This window comes from Pseudophryne corroboree, chromosome 3 (assembly GCF_028390025.1).
Source record: "Pseudophryne corroboree isolate aPseCor3 chromosome 3, aPseCor3.hap2, whole genome shotgun sequence".
NCBI classification, from domain to species: domain Eukaryota; kingdom Metazoa; phylum Chordata; class Amphibia; order Anura; family Myobatrachidae; genus Pseudophryne; species Pseudophryne corroboree.
In genome coordinates, this window is record NC_086446.1 from 454,825,704 (window position 1) to 454,845,185 (window position 19,482).

The 19,482-nt window shown below is 44.8% G+C and overlaps 1 protein-coding gene across 6 annotated transcripts in view; it reads right to left on the bottom strand.

Moving 5' to 3' along the window:
- LLGL2 (LLGL scribble cell polarity complex component 2) overlaps nt 1-19,482 on the bottom strand; it is a 153,002-nt gene that overhangs the window by 39,527 nt on the left and 93,993 nt on the right. For all 6 annotated transcript variants that reach the window (XM_063960613.1, XM_063960612.1, XM_063960610.1 and 3 more), the window contains exons 12-17: nt 15,225-15,292; nt 7,131-7,284; nt 4,933-5,037; nt 4,392-4,681; nt 3,931-4,072; nt 3,559-3,709 (exon numbers count right to left, since the gene is read on the bottom strand). In XM_063960613.1, coding sequence (XP_063816683.1) covers nt 3,559-3,709; nt 3,931-4,072; nt 4,392-4,681; nt 4,933-5,037; nt 7,131-7,284; nt 15,225-15,292 — 910 coding nt within the window. The remainder of the gene's footprint in view (nt 1-3,558; nt 3,710-3,930; nt 4,073-4,391; nt 4,682-4,932; nt 5,038-7,130; nt 7,285-15,224; nt 15,293-19,482) is intronic.

The following is a 19,482-nucleotide window of genomic DNA, read 5'->3' on the forward strand; positions in this document are numbered from 1 at the left end:
CCGTAGTTTCGGGTCTAGAATCATGCCCAAGAAGGGCAGCCGAGTTGTCGGAATCAAGTGAGACTTTGGCAAATTTAGAATCCAACCATGATGTTGCAGAACCGTCAGGGAGAGTTCCACATTTCTTAGCAACTGCTCTTTTGATCTCACCTTTATCAGGAGATCGTCCAAGTACGGGATAATTGTGACACCCTGCTTGCATAGGAGTACCATCATTTCCACCATTACCTTGGTGAAGACCCTCGGGGCCGTGGAAAGCCCAAACGGCAACGTCTGAAATTGGTAATGACAATCCTGCACCGCAAATCTTAGGAAGGCATGATGAGGAGGATATATCGGGACGTGTAAGTAGGCATCCTTTATGTCGACTGACGTTATAAAATTCCCCCCTTCTAGGCTGGAGATCACAGCTCGAAGAGATTCCATCTTGAACTTGAAAATTTTCAAGTATGGATTGAGGGATTTTAGGTTCAGAATCGGTCTGACCGAGACGTCCGGATTCGGCACGACAAAGAGGCTCGAATAGAACCCTTCCCCCCTTTGGGACGAGGGAACCGGGACAATGACCCTCTGTTGACACAGCTTTTGTATCGCAGCATTTACCACTTCTCTTTCTGGAAGAGAAACTGGCAAGGCTGATTTGAAAAAGTGGCGGGGGGGTCATCTCCTGAAACTCCAGTTTGTACCCTTGGGACACTATGTCTAAGACCCAAGGATCCAGTGCCGATTGAAACCAGACCTGACTGAAGATTCGGAGACGGCCCCCCACCGGCACGGACTCCCGCAGCGGAGCCCCAGCGTCATGCGGTGGACTTGGTAGAGGTGGGGGAGGACTTTTGGTCCTGGGCGCCAGACATAGCAGGCGACCTTTTTCCCCATTCCTCTACCCTTTGAAGCGAGGAAGGACGAGCCCTTTCCTTTTTTGTATTTATTAGGCCGAAAGGACTGCATCTGATAATGGGGCGCCTTTTTCTGTTGTGTGGGAACATAAGGAAGAAAAGATGACTTACCCGCAGTAGCGGTAGACACCAGGTCAGCAAGGCCGTCACCAAACAAGACACTACCTTTAAAAGGGAGAGCTTCCATAGCTTTCTTCCATTGATTAATCCACAGCGCCCTCGTGGCCGAGACCGCCATGGCATTGGCCCTTGATCCCAAGAGGCCAATATCCCTCGCCGCATCCTTTGGGTAATCTGCAGCGTCCTTGATATAACCAAGAGTCAAAAGAATGTTATCCTTATCAAGGGTATCCATGTCAGAAGCTAAATTATCAGCCCACTTAGCAATAGCACTACTCACCCACGCCGACGCCACAGCAGGCCTGAGTAGTGCACCAGTAGTAACGAAAATGGCCTTCAATGTCGTCTCCTGCTTGCAGCCGTGTCAGGAGACGGATGCGCCACCATTCTGGACAGTCGGGACAGAGCCTTGTCCACATTGGGAGACGACTCCCATTTCTCCCTGTCGAAAGAGGGGAAAGGATATGCCATAAAAATTCTCTTGGGAATCTGCCACCTTTTGTCAGGCGACTCCCAAGCCTTTTCACAAAGAGCGTTCAGTTCATGAGAGGGGGGAAAAAAGTCACCTCAGGCTTTTTTCCCTTATACAAACAAACCCTCTTATCTGGAACAGGAGGCTCTTCAGAAATATGTAAAACATCTTTAATAGCCACAATCATGTACTGAATACTCTTAACCACTTTTGGATGTAAACTGGCCTCTTTGAAGTCGACACTGGAATCAGAGACTGTGTCGGTATCTGTATCTGCCATCTGGGTAAATGAACGTTTTTGTGACCCTGAGGTGGTCTGTACCCGAGACAAAGCGTTCTCCATGGATTTTCTCCATGTTTGTGTCTGAGAATCAGACTTATCTAGCCTCTTAGACAACAATGCCACTTTGCATTCAATGTACTCAACATATTTACCCAATCAGCAGTCGGCTGTGCCGACAGTCATTCACAAATCTTTCTCCGCGCCCCCAGTAACTTCCTCCGGGGAGGAACACTCAGCCTCAGACATGTCGACACGCAGTACCGACACACCCACACTGGCCAAAAGGGGACATACTCACAGGGAAGCCTGTAGAGAGAACACAGAGGGAGTATGCCAGCTCACACCCCAGCGCCCATATACTACTAAATAAATATATGATGGCTGCGCTGTAAATACATATACAGCACCAAATTGCCTGTGCCCCCTCGTTTTGCTCCCTTGTACTTGTAGGGAGAGTGGAGGTCCGGGCCAGCGTCTCTGCAGCAGCTGTGAAGAGATAAAATGGCGATGGTAAGCTGGGCGGCTAAGCCCCGCCCCTTCCTGGCGCGCTGTAGTCCTGCTTAAATTAGAATTTTTTTATACTGCGGGGGTATCGTACACGGTGCCCGGGCACCGAATATGCATCTTTTGCCAGTCAAAAGACCCTCAGTAACTTGCTGCCCAGGGTGCTCCTCCCCAGCGCCCTGCACCCTGTGAGTGCCGTTGGTGTGTGTGTGGGAGCATGGAGCGCAGCGCAACCGCTGCGCTGTACCTCCGTTACTGAAGTCTTCTGCAGTCACTGAAGTCTTCTGTTCTTCTAATACTCACCCGGCTTCTTACTTCTGGCTTCTGTGAGGGGGGTGACGGCGTGGCTCCGGGAACAAGCAGCTAGGCGCACCAAGTGATCGAACACTCTGGAGCTAATGGTGTCCAGTAGCCTAAGAAGCAGAGCCCTTAACTCAGAAGAAGTAGGTCTGACTTCTCTCCCCTCAGTCCCACGAAGCAGGGAGCCTGTAGCCAGCAGTTCTCCCTGAAAAAAAAAAGCCTAACAAAGACTTTCCAGAGAAACTCAGTAGAGCTCCCCTAGTGTGTCCCCAGTCTCTCCTGGGCACAGAATCTAACTGAGGTCTGGAGAAGGGGCATAGAGGGAGGAGCCAGTTTACACCCAGTCAAAGTCTTTTAGTGTGCCCACGTCTCCTGCGGATCCCATCTATACCCCCATGGTCCTTTTGGAGTCCCCAGCATTCTCTAGGACGCAAGAGAAATTAAATATATATATATATATATATATATATATATATATATATATATATATATATATATATATATATATATATATATATATATATATATACATATATACACATATACACACACACACACACCTACCTTAAACAAAATGATGCTGGTGCCCTCTGCTGGTACTGTACTTCCAGGGAAGGAGTCCAAATACAGCTTCCTCCACGGCAGCACTCGGTATAAAGATATTTGTGCTGTTCTTTATACAGAGTGCCACCGTGGAAGAAGACATATAAAGTCAGTCATTTGTCAGTGAATTCAACCTGCAACAGTGGAAAAACATTTCCACTTTATGTTAATGGGTTGTTACAAGAATAATTCAGCTTTTATGAATGTTATATCCACACACAACTCTCATTGATTAATAAACATTAGAGATGTGAGGACCCCAGAGGCAGGATGATAATAATCATGGGGAAGGGTTCCAAACCATAGCCTCTTGTATCATATGTATACATATTAGTTAAGAACATGCATTTTTCAATTTCCACTTATGTATAGCTTACTGTCACGGAGGAAGGTGTCCGCAAAATACAGTGTGCGCACAAACCCAGTGAAGGAATCTTCAGCTGATCGGGCCTCAATTCTACGCTGCACAGGGGCCAACTCCATCTCCCGCAATGCTTCCTGCTCAAAGCGGGCATTTGCCTCGTGCACCTGACAAACACCAGACAACACGAATTAAAACAGTTTTTCGCAGTATGCATGGACTATACACTGACTAATACCCATTTCATAAGATGGCCCAAAAGACAGTAAATCTGAAACACAACATCCCCAATGAGATTCAGAAGACCTCCCAAACATATACTGTACATCTACCTCCCCACCCAAAGGAGTCGACCCATCCCTGTAGCCAATGTATCTCTGGCTCTCACCTTATTTGCAGCTCCTTCCCTTCGCTTATTGACCTGACTTCTCCGGATACGCCTAAAGGACTGGCGCAGAGATTTCTTCAGTGACTTGACTCGGGATAAAGGACCTTCCAGTGCTAGCTGGTCACTGGCATGAAGTGTGCACCTGTAATTGCAGACATGTCGGTTAGCTTGAAGATTGTTAAATTAGGTAACCACATTCTGATCGGCCTTTAATACATGACGTCCCTAGTCTCAGAGGGAGGGATTTAACAGTAAATACAAATGTGATAGCGGAATTAAAGAAAAGAACAATAATTTTATGTAAAGCATAAAAATAGTATTTGACAGGAATAACTGCATATTATCAAACAACAAACTTTGCTTTCCAATATTTAACTGTTAAAAAACAGTATGTGGTCTACCAATATTTAAGTTTTTTCCCCTCACACAGGACATCTGGACTTTTATCTTGTGGCACTTACTTGACCATCACTTGACGCCTCTGCTGAAAATCATATACTCCAAAGCCATGACTGGTGCCAAAGGCCAATAACCTCCATTCAGAGTGCAGTGCCAGGGAAGTGACTGCAGCAGGTGGTTGACACTGTACCAAGGCGAAAGGCTGAAATCCAGGTGGAAAACGCACTGGGTCATATCGTGCGTAAAGTCGCTCATGGCCTTTCCAACGATACTCCTGCTCTTGCAACAGGTCAACCAGGGTTTGCTCTACCACTTGTTGTGCTGCCTCGTCATTCAGCTCCAGGACAAGAATCTTTAGTTTTCAAGAGTTTGAGAGACAATAAAACATTTAGAAGAGGGTTTAAATTACGGTGAAAATAAAAACAAAGTGAAAACCACATCAAACAAGGGATCAGTTAGTCAGGAAGTCTAACTATATGAGCACCATATTTATAGTTAGACTTCCTGACTAACTGATCCCTTGTTGTAGAATCGTTGTAGAATTGTCAGTATTAAAATAGACAAGCAAAACAACCAATGTGGATAGTGTTTAAAATCACTGACCTGTCCAGCAGTTCCAGCAACAGACAAGTAGCCACTGAATTTACACAGGTAAATCTTCTGAATTCCCAGACGGGGATCATCACTGTACGGGTCAAAAGAGCCCACCTGTAAGGTGCCAAAGAGAAGAAAAATATACAACAGTTGCACAACTTGGATGTAGAGAACAGACAGGGCCAGCCCGATGCATATGCTGGGTACGCAGCTGCGTAGAGTGCCAGACTGATGAGAGCGCTACTGCAGTCATTACTGCCCACAGCCATGCTAGAGGTAGCCTAGCTGCAGATCTTTCTCCTGTCTTTTACCTGCTCTCCCAGGCCCACTGGCGGTAACTGCAGGAGGAGAGGGGGTCCCCAAGCTTAATCACCACAGCAGCCTATATGGAAGCTGAAGCAGCAGCCTTAGTTTACCAGCGGTCTGCTGTTGTAGAAATCCTGCATGCGGCAGTCACAAGCTCTATCCCCAGGGTATATATTATACAGGAGGCTGTATATAGATATATTGGGATGGGGAATGTGTGTATACATGAGACATTATGTATGTAAATTAGGGTGTATATCTGCGTATGATGGTATGTGCATGTATAGGAGGGGTGTATACATGTATAATGGTAGTCATGTGTATATATAGAAGGGGTATTTATATGTATATGGGGAAATGTGTGTATATACAGGAGGGGTGTATATAAACAGTATAATGGTGTGGTGGCGGGGATAGATGTGTGTGTGCGCGTGTATATATATATATATATATATATATATATATATATATATATACATACACACACACACACATACATACACACACACAGTCCCCTGAGGAAGGAGGCACAAAACAGCTGTTGGGACATGCTGAAATGCTGTAGCAAAGAGGGTTCAGAGCACAGCTACCGGCACTGACTATGACATGATGCAAGTATATGATGTTTACCCTGAGTCAGGTTTATGACTATATACATGCTGCTATATGTTTATGCTGCTAACAGGATGATTAAATAAGTGTATGGCTATGTTGAAGGTGTGCTGGTTTATCCCTGCAAGCTCCAGGAAGAGGACTGTTTAGATTTTTACATATTGACTATTGCTGACCCTGCACCCACAGTGAACATACATACACACACACACACACACACACACACACACACACACATATACATACATACACAGACAGCATATTGGTGGTGTGGGGGGTATATGCATAGACCCCGACGTCAAGCAGCTGCCAACCCCTCTAAATCCGAGCCAATGTTATCAGGGGAGGCGCAGAGTAGGCTCTGGGCCTCTGCCGGGAGGGAGGAGCTGAGCAGGTGATGTAAAACTCAGAAGCCAGGGCTCTGGCACCTGCGCCAAGGGCTGGAGACACCAATTCCCCCCTGAAGATTGACAGAAGATGCTGGGGGCATCAGGGACATGACTAGGTAATTGCTCTGACTTTGTTAGGATGCAGAGATCCACAGAAGGGACAGAGTGCAGAAGCTGGGAATCGTTTTATATTGCAGAGCGGGAGTGGCTGACCGGTGATGTCTGGTAGTTGGGGCAGTAAGCCTTTGATTGTACTGTGGCGTAACGTTTAAAGGGTTCTACCATGGCATAATGTGTAAAAAGTGCTCTGCTGTGGCGTAACGTGTATAAGAGGCTCTGTGGTGTAACACGTATGAAGAGTACCACTGTGTGGTATAATGTGAGTAGCAGATACTACGGTCTGGTGTAATGTGACTAACGGACACAACTGCACAGTTTAATGTGAATGGACTATTCTGTGGAAACGCTCCTTTCCCATGAAGCCATGCCCCATTATATTCCACGAAGGGGCGCCAACATATATATGCCCAGATTTATCAAGCCTTGGAGAGTGATAAATTGCATGGTGATAAAGTACACACCAATCAGCACCTAACTGCCATGTGTCAAACACAGCCTGTAACATGACCGTTAGGAGCTGATTGGCTGGTGCTTTATCACCGTGCAATTCATCACTGTGCAATTTATCACTCTCCAAAGCTTGATAAATCTGGGCCATATTCGCTTACCAAAAAAAATAAGTCTCAGGCCGACCCTGAGAACAGACAAAAGATGGAGACTGGTATGGAGGATAACATGCAATGTATAAAAGCTGTACAGATTTTATTTTACATGTTAGGTGTGTTTTCAGGGGTAGAAATAAGTAAAGTAAAGAAAATAAATCAAAACTTTAGCACTCACTTTCCTCAGTGGAGGCCACTCTTCCTCACCATGAGAGTTAAGGTTTTCATTGGGATCCGTGTCGGTCTGAAAGACTCCCACTGTGCTCATTTTGTACATCAGCTGGAGGCAAATCCCAGAGGCATCCCAGAAACGCACAGTGCCATCCTCATGCCTAAGGAGGAGGTAGAGATATATATTAACCAATATGCAGTGTAAAACAAGTGGGGCTCATCTGCTGGATATACCATAAGCACCACAGCAATGGGGGGGGGAATAAAAAAATAAATTATGTATTTGACACTTCGTTCTCTTATTAGACCTTTCTCAAAAGAACGTCAGATCAACTTATTGGCTTTTAGTCACTTTGTGTACAGTCCCTGGAGTGCCATCTACTACCATGCTGTATATAAGTGGATCTTTCCATTATATAATTCTCCCCCACACTGGCTACCATACATTTTCAAATGACAGGGCTCTTTAGTACTTGGATTTGGTGAACACCTGGCACAATGCAACCCTGCTCTACGGAAAATAGCAAATTATACTTCGTGATAATTTAATTTCTTTGAGTTACTTTATGGCAGCCATTACTCTGGGTTACATCCCATCCATCCTAGTTTTAGAAAGAAAGTTTTTTCCTGAAGGATTGCCCACCAGGTATACTCCTACCCTCCTTCATTAGTATTTTGACTGTCTACTCACCCCTGATTCCTAAGAAAAAACACCACAAGGGAGGGAATACTATGTGCTGCCATGAAGTAACTTGAAGAAATGAAATTAATCGGTATGTATAATTTGCTATTTTCTTCTTCGCTACTTCATGGCAGCCATTACTCTGGGATATACCAAAACAATACACATTTAGGGAGTGATGAGTAAACAACAGCTAGGCGTTACACTTGCTTAATAGTCATATTTATTTATGCACCTGCCCCTTTAAGGACATGGCTACCAAAGTGGGCGCCTGAGACGTCCAAGACATAGTGATTCGAGAAGGTATGAACCGATAACCATGTTTCTGATGCACAAATGTTCTTTGCCGACACTTGAGCCTTCCTAGCCCATGAAGTTGCAACTGCCCTGGTTAAGTGTACCTTCAACTTCTCTGGAACTTCATGACCATTCTTCACATACACAAACATGAGTAATACTTTAATTCATCTTGCAATAATCAGCTTTGTGGGTGCTTCACCCTTCTTTGCTCCTGTATGCAAAACAGATACTTTGTTCTCCAGAATTCCATCGCTCTTATCCAGGTAAATAGAAATTGCTTGTAATACATTCAAAAGCAGTTTTTCTTCCATGTTCTGGATGCTGGGAAAAAAGAAAGTAGAATAATTTCCTGATTTATGTGAAATGAGACCACTTTTGGTAAAAGGGTTGGGTTTGTTCTGAGAATTACTTTATCTGGTAGAATTTTCAAATAGAGTTCTTCTGCTCATAGCGCTTGTAACTCACTAATTCTTCTGGCTGAACGAATAGCAGTTAAGAACACCACCTTCCAGGTAAGCAGTTTCAACAGAATCTCTTGCAATGGCTCAAATGGCGACAGCATTAATGTATTCAGGATCATATTTAGATCCCATGGACCTAGAATTGATTTTATTCAAGGCCGAACTCTTTACCTCATTTCACAGAACATTTTAACGAGCTCATTATCTGGCAACTTTTTTTCCAATAACACACTTAATGCTGCTATCTCTACCTTAATAGTAGATGTTGCTAAACCCTTTGCAAATCAATCATACAGAAATTGCAATATTTGAGCCTCCATCACATTGAATTTAGGATTGGACCACAGAATAAACGTTCTCCAGATCTTATAATAAATCTTGAAAGACTTTCTTTCTTGCTTGTAACAGGAATTCAATTACTTGTCCAGATAGCCCTTTTAGTCTTAACATCTTCCGTTCAACTTCCAAGCCGTCAATCAAAGTTGATGTAGATTTGGATGCAATACTGGACCCTAATGTAATAAATGAGGTGTGATCGGCAGAATCCACGGATCCTCCACCGCCAATCCTCAGTACGCTTGGGAACCATACCCTATTTGGCCAGTAAGACAAGATTACTATTACTTCCACTCACTCTTCCCTGATCTACTGTAATATGCGAGATATAGGAAACGGTGGGAACACATATGCCAGTTTGAAGTTCCAAACCAGGGAAAAGACATCCAATCCATCAAATCTATTGTGGCTGACCAAATCTTCCGACTATCTCCTGAAATATCTGAATCCAATTCCTATTCTCCCGGCAATACCAGATGTCTGCTGAGGAAGTCCGCTGTGACATTTCCCTGGTAGTGCTGACAGACTTGAGGTTTCCTTCTGCCCACTGTAGAATTTTTGTTACTTCTTCCATCAACACAACTTTTTGTACATCCTTGGTGATTTAAATAAGTCACAACTGTCACATTGTCTGAAAACACCTTTAAATGCTTTCCTCTTAATCGTTCTTGAAATATCTTTATTGCATCACATCAGTTGTTAATACCACATATTGGGGTTCTGACAGTAATTTCATCCTGAACTTTAGTTCTGTATTTATGCACAAGGATAGGGAGTCTCTTGCCTCCGGAAGTAACTTGATATAGTAACTCAATGGAGTCCACTTTCTGCTGTAGTCCAGTAAGGCCCATTGTAGAGTTCTTATCTCCCATCTTGCCCAAGGGATTATATCTATAGTTGAGGGCATCAATCCCAGTAGACAAAGTCCTGTCTGTAATGATATCTTGTTGCTTGCACTAACACAGCTGTATCTTGGATCTTTTTGCATCTTTCCTGACAGAGAATTAACATATCACTGAGTGTCTACTCGCACACCCAGGAACTGTATTTGTTGCACCAGATTCAATTCACTATTCTCCCAGTTTATTACCCAACAAAAAGAATGAAGGAATTCCAATGTTTTGTCCACAGCAGGCTTCACCTGCAATTAACATGTCGTCTAGGTATGGCCAAATTGCGACCTCTTGTTGCCTTAGATGTGATACGAGAGTCACCAGAACCTTTGTAAACATTCTTGGAGAAGTCGCCAGGCCAAAAGGAAGACAAGTGAACTGTAGATGTCTCCCTAGAATCTTAGAAATTGCTTCTGTTACCTGTATACGGGTATGTGGAAATAGTCTTCTCTTAGATCTATTGACGCTAGAGGGTAAATTTACTAAGGTGGGAGATTTTTAGAACTGGTGATGTTCCCCATAGCAACCAATTAGTTTATATCTATTATCTGCTAGAAGCAGCTAGATAAATGGTAAGTAGAATCTGATTGGTTGCCATGGGCAACATCACCAGTTCTAAAAAATCTCCCACCTTAGTCAATTTACCCCTAGGATGCCTGCCAGGATAGATTTCAGAGTTTCCATGTGAAACTTTATCTTCACAAGTTTTTGAGGCCCAGGGTTGTCTGGAATCCACCCTATTCTTTCTTTACCATGAACATCAGAGTGTACAAACTTTTCTTTCTTCAGATTATGGAACAATTTTTGCTACCCCTGATGTGATCTACTTGCGCAAGCTGTACTCTTGTGCCCTTATCTCTTAGGCCACCACTGGAACTTCTGATCTTACAAACTTGTTCACTCTTAGAACCTCCAGAAATTCTATACGATAACCTTGGGAAATTACATTGATGACCCATCTGTCTTGAATAATTTTTCCCATTGTCTGGTAAATTTCAGAAGCCTGCCCCCTAGAGGTTTGGCTGCGTGAAAATCGTCGTACTCATGATCTTCAGCCACCCCTCCTGTAGGCTTGTCTGAAAGGACTGCCTTGTCAGACCTGCTTGATATCCATTACCATATTGACATCCTGGTCTACAACGTTTAGCTTCTTTAAACTGAATAGAAGATGAAAATGGATATCTACTCCGTCTGTCCTGTAGTAACCTCACCGATTTACCTCCTGTCATCTTCTGTATGATTGCCTCCAATGTATTGCCGAATAGTAGAGATCCTTCATAAGGCAGAGAAACCAGCTTGTTTTTAGAAAGTATATCTGATGCCCATAGACACAACCATAGAGCTCTTCTTGCCATCACTCCAGCTGACATAGATTTTACAGAGAATAGTAGAACAAACAAGTGAAGTTTCATACAAATATTCAATAGCCTTCTGAATTATAGTTAGACTCCTTGGTAAATAATCTTTTGAAATTCTCTCTTCTAAATCTTAACTCATAGAAGAACCTCAAATTCTTAATGCTCTAGAGCATGGGTCTTCAACCTGCGTCCCTCCAGCTGCTGTGGAACTACACATCCCAGCATGCCCTGCCACAGTTTTGCTGTTAAGGCATGCTAAAACTAAGGTAGGGCATGCTGGGATGTGTAGTTCCAAAGCAGCTGGAGGGCTGCAGGTTGAAGACTCATGCTCTAGAGACAGCGGCTATAGTCACACCTGATTTCAGAGACACTGCCGCAGAACTATGCAATTTCTTCAAAGAACTCTCCTTGCGTTTATCCATGCTATCCTTTAATACTGCCCCATCTTCAAAAAGGATGGTAGTCTTTAAGACAACCTCTGTCACCATCTACTCGAGGTATAACGCACCAGTTTAGAAACGGTTAGTCATTCATCGGATACATACAATTGTAAAGCGCAACGGAATTTGCTGCGCTTTACAACTGTTAATAATAGGATTTTAATACCTACCGGTATATCCTTTTCTCTTAGTCCGTAGAGGATGCTGGGAACTCCAAAAAGACCATGGGGTATAGACGGGATTCGCAGGAGACATGGGCACACTATAAGACTTTGAATGGGTGTGAACTGGCTCCTCCCTCTATGCCCCTCCTCCAGACTCCAGTTAGAGAACTGTGCCCAGGGAGACGGACATTTCGAGGAAAGAATTTATTGTTTAAACACGGTGAGTGTCATACCAGCTCATACCTCGAACATGCCGCAGAACGTGGCATTCAAAACACCACCAGCCGATGGCATGAAAAATATACAGCAATATGCTGACCGAAAATGTAACACAACCTGTGTGTAAACACAACCAACAATAGCATACCACATGCCATGGTATGAAAAACTTCAGCAACAGACTTGACTGAAAAGAAACACCACCTGAGTGTAACCACCAATAGTTGCAGATACAGTACGCACTGGGACGGGCGCCCAGCATCCTCTACGGACTAAGAGAAAAGGATTTACCAGTAGGTATTAAAATCCTATTTTCTCATACGTCCTAGAGGATGCTGGGAACTCCAAAAGGACCATAGAATTTATACCAAAGCTCCAGACCGGGCGGGAGAGTGCAGACGACTCTTCAGCACCGATTGAACAAACATGAGTTCCTCATCAGCTAGGGTATCAAACTTGCAGAACTTAGCAAAAGTGTTTGAACCCGACCAAGTAGCTGCTCGGCAAAGATGATCCGCAGAGACCCCTCGGACATCCGCCCAAGAAGAGCCCACCTTCCTGGTAGAATGGGCCTTCACCGACTTCGGTAACGGCCATCCAGCCGTAGAATGAGCATGCCGAATCGTATCCCAGCTCCAGCGTGCAACAGTCTGCTTAGAAGCAGGGGCCCCAATTCTGTTGGGAGCATACAGGATAAACAGAGCCACTGTTTCCCCAATCTGAGCCATTCAAAGCTCTGACGACATCGAGAGACTTAGAATCAGCCAAAGCTTCAGTAGCCACAGGCACCACAATAGGTTGGTTCATGTGAAAAGCAGAAACCACTTTCGGCAGAACTTGTTCCCGAGTTCTCAAATCCGCTCTATCCACATGGAAGATCAAATAGGGGCTCTTGTGAGACAAAGCCGCTAATACCGATCCCCGCCTTGCGGACGCCAGGGCCAACAGAATGACCACTTTCCAAGTGAGAAATTTTAAATCAACCTTTCGTAAAGGTTCCAACCAGTGTGACATAAGAAACTGCAACACCACATTAAGGACCCATGGTGCCACTGGGGGCACAAATGGAGGTTGGATGTGCAGCACTCCTTTCACGAAAGTCTGAACTTCTGGAAGGGTGGCCAATTCTTTTTGAAAGAAAATTGATAAGGCCGAAATCTGCACTTTAATGGAGCCTAACTTTAGGCCTGGATCCACACCTGCTTGCAAAAAATGGAGAAAACGACCCAGCTGAAATACTTCCGTAGGAGCCTTCTTGGATTCACACCAAGACACATACTTCCTCCAAATACGGTGGTAAAGCTTCGCCGTTACTCCTTTCCAAGCCTGAAGCAATGTGGGAATGACTTCCCCGGAAAATACCCTTTCGGGCTAGGATATGCCGTTCAACCGCCCTTCCGTCAAACGCAGCCGCGGTAAGTCTTGAAACACGCCCGGTCCTTGCTGTAACAGGTCCTCTCGGAGAGGAAGAGGCCAGGGATCTTCTATGAGTAAGTCTTGTAGATCTGGATACCAAGCCCTCCTTGGCTAGACCGGAACAAAGAGGGTCGCCTGAACCTTTGTTCTTCTTATGCTTATCACCTTCGGAAAGAGTGAAAGTGGAGGGAACACATAGACCGACTGATACATCCATGGTATCACGAGGGCGTCCACTGCTATTGCCCGAGGGTCCCTTGACCTGGAACAATATCCTTGAAGTTTCATGTTGAGGCGGGACGCCATCATGTCTAATTGAGGAATTCCCCAAAGACTTGTCACTTCTGTGAAAACTTCTTGATGAAGACCCCACTCTCCTGGATGGAGATCGTGTCTGCTGAGGAAGTCTATTTCTCCATTGTCTACACCCAGAACGAAGACCGCTAATAGAGCGTTTACATGCCTTTCCGCCCAGCGGTTCGCTCAGCACACATCTCTCCTGCATCGGCCCGTGGGTACTGGGCTTTAGACATAATCTCCCTCAAAACCTTATGTATGGGAGAAAAAAAAAACTCTGCTTTTCTTTGTTCTGTCCTCCAACAAGCAGTCCTGCTCATCACATTTTTCCACAGACTCTTAATTCATAGTTTTGTATATATTCTTCAATAAACAATATAACAGATCCAAATTAAAACAAATCTAATGTCCTCTTGAATCTCACCAGACTCTGCAATAGAAACGCTTTGTGTTTCTTCCATTACGGAACCTTGATTCATCATCAAAATTCAAACTTGTTTGAGATCTTGGGGGTAATTCAGACTGCATCGGCAGTGATCGCAGTCTGAATTTTTTCGTGGAGTGCGCTCGTGCAGCGGGTGTACTGTGCATGCGCACCCTGGGAGCCCAGTGAGATGCTAATAGCATCTTTGGTCTGCGATCGCCTCTTCCCGTCAATCAGGCAGAGGCAATCGCGGCCCAGAGATGCTTTTAGCATCTCACTGAGCTCCCGTGATGCCCATGCGCAGTCACACACTGCGCGAGTGCACTCCCAAAAAAAATTCAGGTCGTGGGGCGGGAGGGGGCGTGCCAACGGCGTTGGAACACTGTTGGCGGGGCGCGGTTCCAGACAACGGAGGTGTGTCCGATCCGTTGGGGGGGCGGGCTGCGGCGGCTGTGTGACGTCACACGCAGCCGCTGTGATCCATGTCATGGCAGAAAGCTCCCTGCCAGAGCGCAGGAGCTGCGCAGGCAGGGAGCTACTCACCGGGTGCAAAAGCATCGCCGCCGTGCAATGCTTTTGCACCAGTGCAGGAGGGATGGGGGTGGCAGAGCCAGACATGTGGGGCGGACTAGCCCTGTGCTGGGGGTCCCCCTGCATGTCTGAGAAAATGATCGTAAACGTGCTAAATTTAGCACATCTATGACCACATCTGAATTAGGCCCCCAAATCTTTTTGACCCATGAAACTGCATTAACTCCTCCTTAGTAGCAAACGATTTGGTCATCCAACCCATTAAATCCTGTAATTGCTTGGACTGACTAGCCATGCACCTATCACATTTTATCCCCACTAACACTTTATAACAGTAGTGGGGAGTCTCCTCTTTCAAACAAACTGTGGTCCTCCTTAGTAGCCTAGTTATTGTATGATCATATAACAATAATATAAACAGTATAGAAAAGCACAGATCTCTCCAATATTATGGTAAATAAAGACACAAGATCCAAAAGTTTGCAGATATTAACCAAAAATGCAGAAAAGTTGGTTAAGCCTTTAGAAGATTCAGCAGCATATACATGCCATTTCATGATATTCCTAACAAGGCACTCACCCTGTCAGCAGCAAATCCCTTTGTGGTGGAGCTGGAGCCAAATTCACACCTCCATCAATTGGCCAAGGCTGTATGAGGATAAAACAGAATATGAGAGAACCTGCCATCAATAAAGAGTACAGAACTGATCTTCTAACACAAAAGGGGGTATTTATCAAAGCATGGAGACAGATATAGGGCCTATTTTAGTAAGGATTGCAAATTCTGCTAATGCTAGCATGCTGGGGGCCGCCCGTCGCAGGGCAAGGCCGCCCAGCATGCTGACCGCCGCCTCGACCCCTTGATGAAGCAGAAATTGCTGCAACGCAGGAATTAGGGATGCCTCCTACAGGTGCAGCTTAGCTGCGCCCGCAGGAGGCCCGCTGCCATGTTCCTGATGGCGGGGGCTGTGCGAGACATAACGCATCTGCAGCGATCACACCCCCAACATGCCCTTGACCCCCCCCCCGTTTGTCCATCTCCGCCCTGAAAACAGAGCATTGCTCCCCACCCCACAACCGCCTCTGCCTATCAGTCAGAAAGTGCGGGCACATGCGCGCGACAGGCTATGCACATGCGCCCGCAATAATTCAGGTTGGATCGCGATTTGCGATCCAACCTGAATAAGCCTCATAATTTGGAGAGATGAAGTACAAACCAATCACATCCTGTCAAACTCAGAGGTGATTTCTAAAAAATTAATAAAAAAGAAGAACCTATTTTATTTTTGAAAAATGTTAACCAATGCGATCAAAGATTATCCCCAAATTAGGAGCAGTTTATATTTCAAACAAACGTTCATTAATTATATGCTGCAGAAACCTAAAATATGTACAGTACTACATAAAAATAATTAAATATGTATACTAGAGAAACTAGTGAAGTACTGTATGTGAAATAAGCATTTGTTAAGGATGTATTTTAAGAATGAAGTTAGAACCAGAGTTTGAACTGGATTTGGATTTTGGATTACGCTAGAATCTCTAATTAAACTAGTTCCGAAAACACTGCAGCTCAGAATCATTATGTGGCCTTTCCTCACCTCTGCCTGAAAACACCAGGACCAATGCCTACTACTCCTTTGTCTGAGAACATCATGGGGAATATTCAATTGAAGTCGAAAGCTGCCGTCTGTCGAAAATACAGCAGTTTTCAACTTTTTTAGGTCTGAAGGGGTTCCGACCTATTCAATCAAACCCCAAATTTTTAGACAAGTCGATGAATTCGACTTGTCAAAAAGCACGTGGATCGGCGGAATAGCTGCCGATCCACGTACTTGTGTCGAAAATGGGGCCAAAACAGACAGGTTTTTGGCCCCCTTTTCGACCATCTCAATTCAACTTTAAAAAAAGTCGAAGCGAGATGGGGAGAGCAGCGCCGGAGACTGGAGAGCAGAGCGGGGACGGGCAGATCAGAGGCGGGGACCGGGTGAGCAGCGCTGGAGGATGTCACAGCCACCGCTCACAGCAGCGGCCACCCGGCTCCAGCAAGCAAGACGGGAGAGGCAGAGAGACTGGGGGGACGGGGGAGAGCGCTTCTCTCCCCCGTCTTTCCCCCCGCATCTCAATTCGATTTTTTTTTTTTTAAGTCAAATTGAGATGTCATTGAATAGCCCAGGTCGGATCCATTCCGACAAATGAATATACCCCCATGACTGCCTCCAGGCCTACTCCTCAAGCTGAGCAGGGAACGGAGGGGGTGAGCACCAGGACCAGGCTCAGCAGGGCCATGTCCATTTGACATTAGTGTGCTCCCCACATTCTCACACCCACCCGCACTGCTCCCATGAAGCCAGGACATTTATAATTTTCTCAAAATAATGTTATTACAGTTTCCTCTGTCTGTTGGTTCCTACAAATGTGTTCTTTTTTCTTCTTACAGCATACTTCCACCCCACTGTGTGCTTTTCCTGTAATGTGTACCTCCACTGATTGCACACCTTTCCAGCAGCAACCTCGAATAGTTCCTCTGTGGGCAGTGTGTACTTCATGTGGATCTTTCCGTGCAGGGTATAGCATACTACTATACCCATGTCAGTTTTCCCATATATGCATTTGGCTCATCTCCCACAGTGTCACCTTCGTAGTATGCCCAACATGGCTGACTCATCTGGTACACTTGTGATGGGATAAAAAATAAAATGGACCCGATGGTTTTGTTGGGAACCTGCTTAGAGCATTAGGACACTGCAATCACCCCATTTTGTGTCATCTCTTCTAGGGGTAGACTATTCTACCTAGGGTAGTCCTACGTAGTACGCCATAGGCTCATTGTGAGAGGCTTGCATTATAAAGTGAGGCTTGGCTTAAGGGAGTTTGAAACAGCAGCAGGTGAGTTAGAATACAGCAAAAGGTGAGTTTTATAATACACCAAGTGACACAAAGATTTGCAATACCATTAACATCTGATACAATGTTTGGCCCTGTGCAGTGCAATGGATGTAAAGAATTTGTTTGGAAAGAGGCAGCGTGGAGACTCGGCTGCTGTCCAATCTGTGAGCAATTTTCTCTGCTGAAGGAGGAGATAGCAAAACTGCATGATGAGATTTGTAGGATGCCTGTGTCTTTGAAGCCTCCACTGCCTCAGAGAGCCACCAGAAGACATTCTGCCTAGACTACTGTGGGCTCTCAAGGGCAGAGATTTCCAGAGGGACACAGACACCTCCCGCAAGCGGTGACACTGCAAAACTCGTATGCTACTCTTGCAGGGCTGGAAGATACAACTGATAGAGGCATTACAGAACAGGAGGATATGGGGACTTCTACCAACTATAGGAACAGGAAATGGAACAGGAAAATTGCATCTCCAAAAAGGACTGCACTTCTCTTGGGAGATTCCATTATTAGAGGAATACATCTGGGAAATGCAAATGAAGTAGTGAAACAAGTAAGGTGCTTACCTGGAGCCACAGCTCCAAGGGATAAAGAGCGCATGCTAAGAATTGTAAAGGCAGCAAGAAAAGATGGGGAGGTGGATGTCATTGTCCACCTAGGGACAAATGACCTGGCAAATGCTGAACTCATGGCCGTAAAAGATGAATTTAGGAAGTTAGGGACTGCTCTGAAGCAGGTGGCAACCACTATCTTTTTCAGAAGTATTGCTAGTACACAGAGGGGAAGACAGAACTCATTGCATCAGAAACTTCAATGTTTGGCTAAAAACATGGTGCAATGAGGAGAGATTTGGATTTATAGGCCACAGTCACACCATCTGGCAAGATAGGAGCTTATACAAAAGTGACAGCCTGCACCCATCTTCAAGGGGAACAAGAATACTAACTGAACAGTTTGGATGCTTCATCAAGAACTATTTAAACTAACAAAGGGGGGCAGTGAACCAAACCGGAATAAAGAAATCTGCTCCCCCAACACAGAGGTATTGTTTCTGCAGGCAAAGGGAATAGGAAGCATATCCACAGCAACAGAAGATAATTCAGATCAAAACCAAATAAAAAATAGGCAGAGAGAAGAACATAGCTAGGAACAGAAAAAGCACAAACAAAACTCTAAAAGCTATGTGTGCAAATGCTAGGAGCTTAGGTAATAAAATCCCAGAACTAACTGCAATAATGACAAGGGATGATCTAGACATTGTGGCAATTACAGAGTCATGGTGCAATGAAAATCATGACTGGGACATAGCTATACCGGGATATACTTTATTTAGGAAGGACAGAATTGGAAAAATCGGAGGTGGGGTAGCAATGTATGTAAAAAAAAAAAAAAAATACTACATTAATACAAAGCATTGAAGAAAAAACTGAGGCCCTTTGGGTGACCATAGAAACAGGGGAAAAGTTGATTATTCGTATTGGCGTGATATACAGGCCACCAGGTCAGGAAGAGGAACTCGACAAGAACCTATTGCAGGACATAACTAAAATGGCATTAAAAGGAGAGGTAATAATCATAATAATTAATAATAATCATGGGAGACTTTAATCTTCCTTATGTAAACAGTGAGGTGTCTGTTGCTAGTTCCACTAGAAGTAGGGACATTTTAAATTCCCTTCAGGGAGCATCCCTCCACCAATTGGTGAGGGAGCCCACTCGGAAAGACGCAATATTAGACTTAATACTTACAAATGGAGACAGATTATCGGACGTAAAAGTGGGTGAAAACCTGGGATCCAGTGATCATCAAGCAGTATGGTTCAGCATTAAGACAGAGACTGACTCGTCCCATACAAAAACAAAGGTGTTGGATTTTAGGAAGGCTGATTTTGTAGGGATGGGAAAATGTGTAAGCGATTCTTTGGCAGAGTGGAAAAACTTGGAAG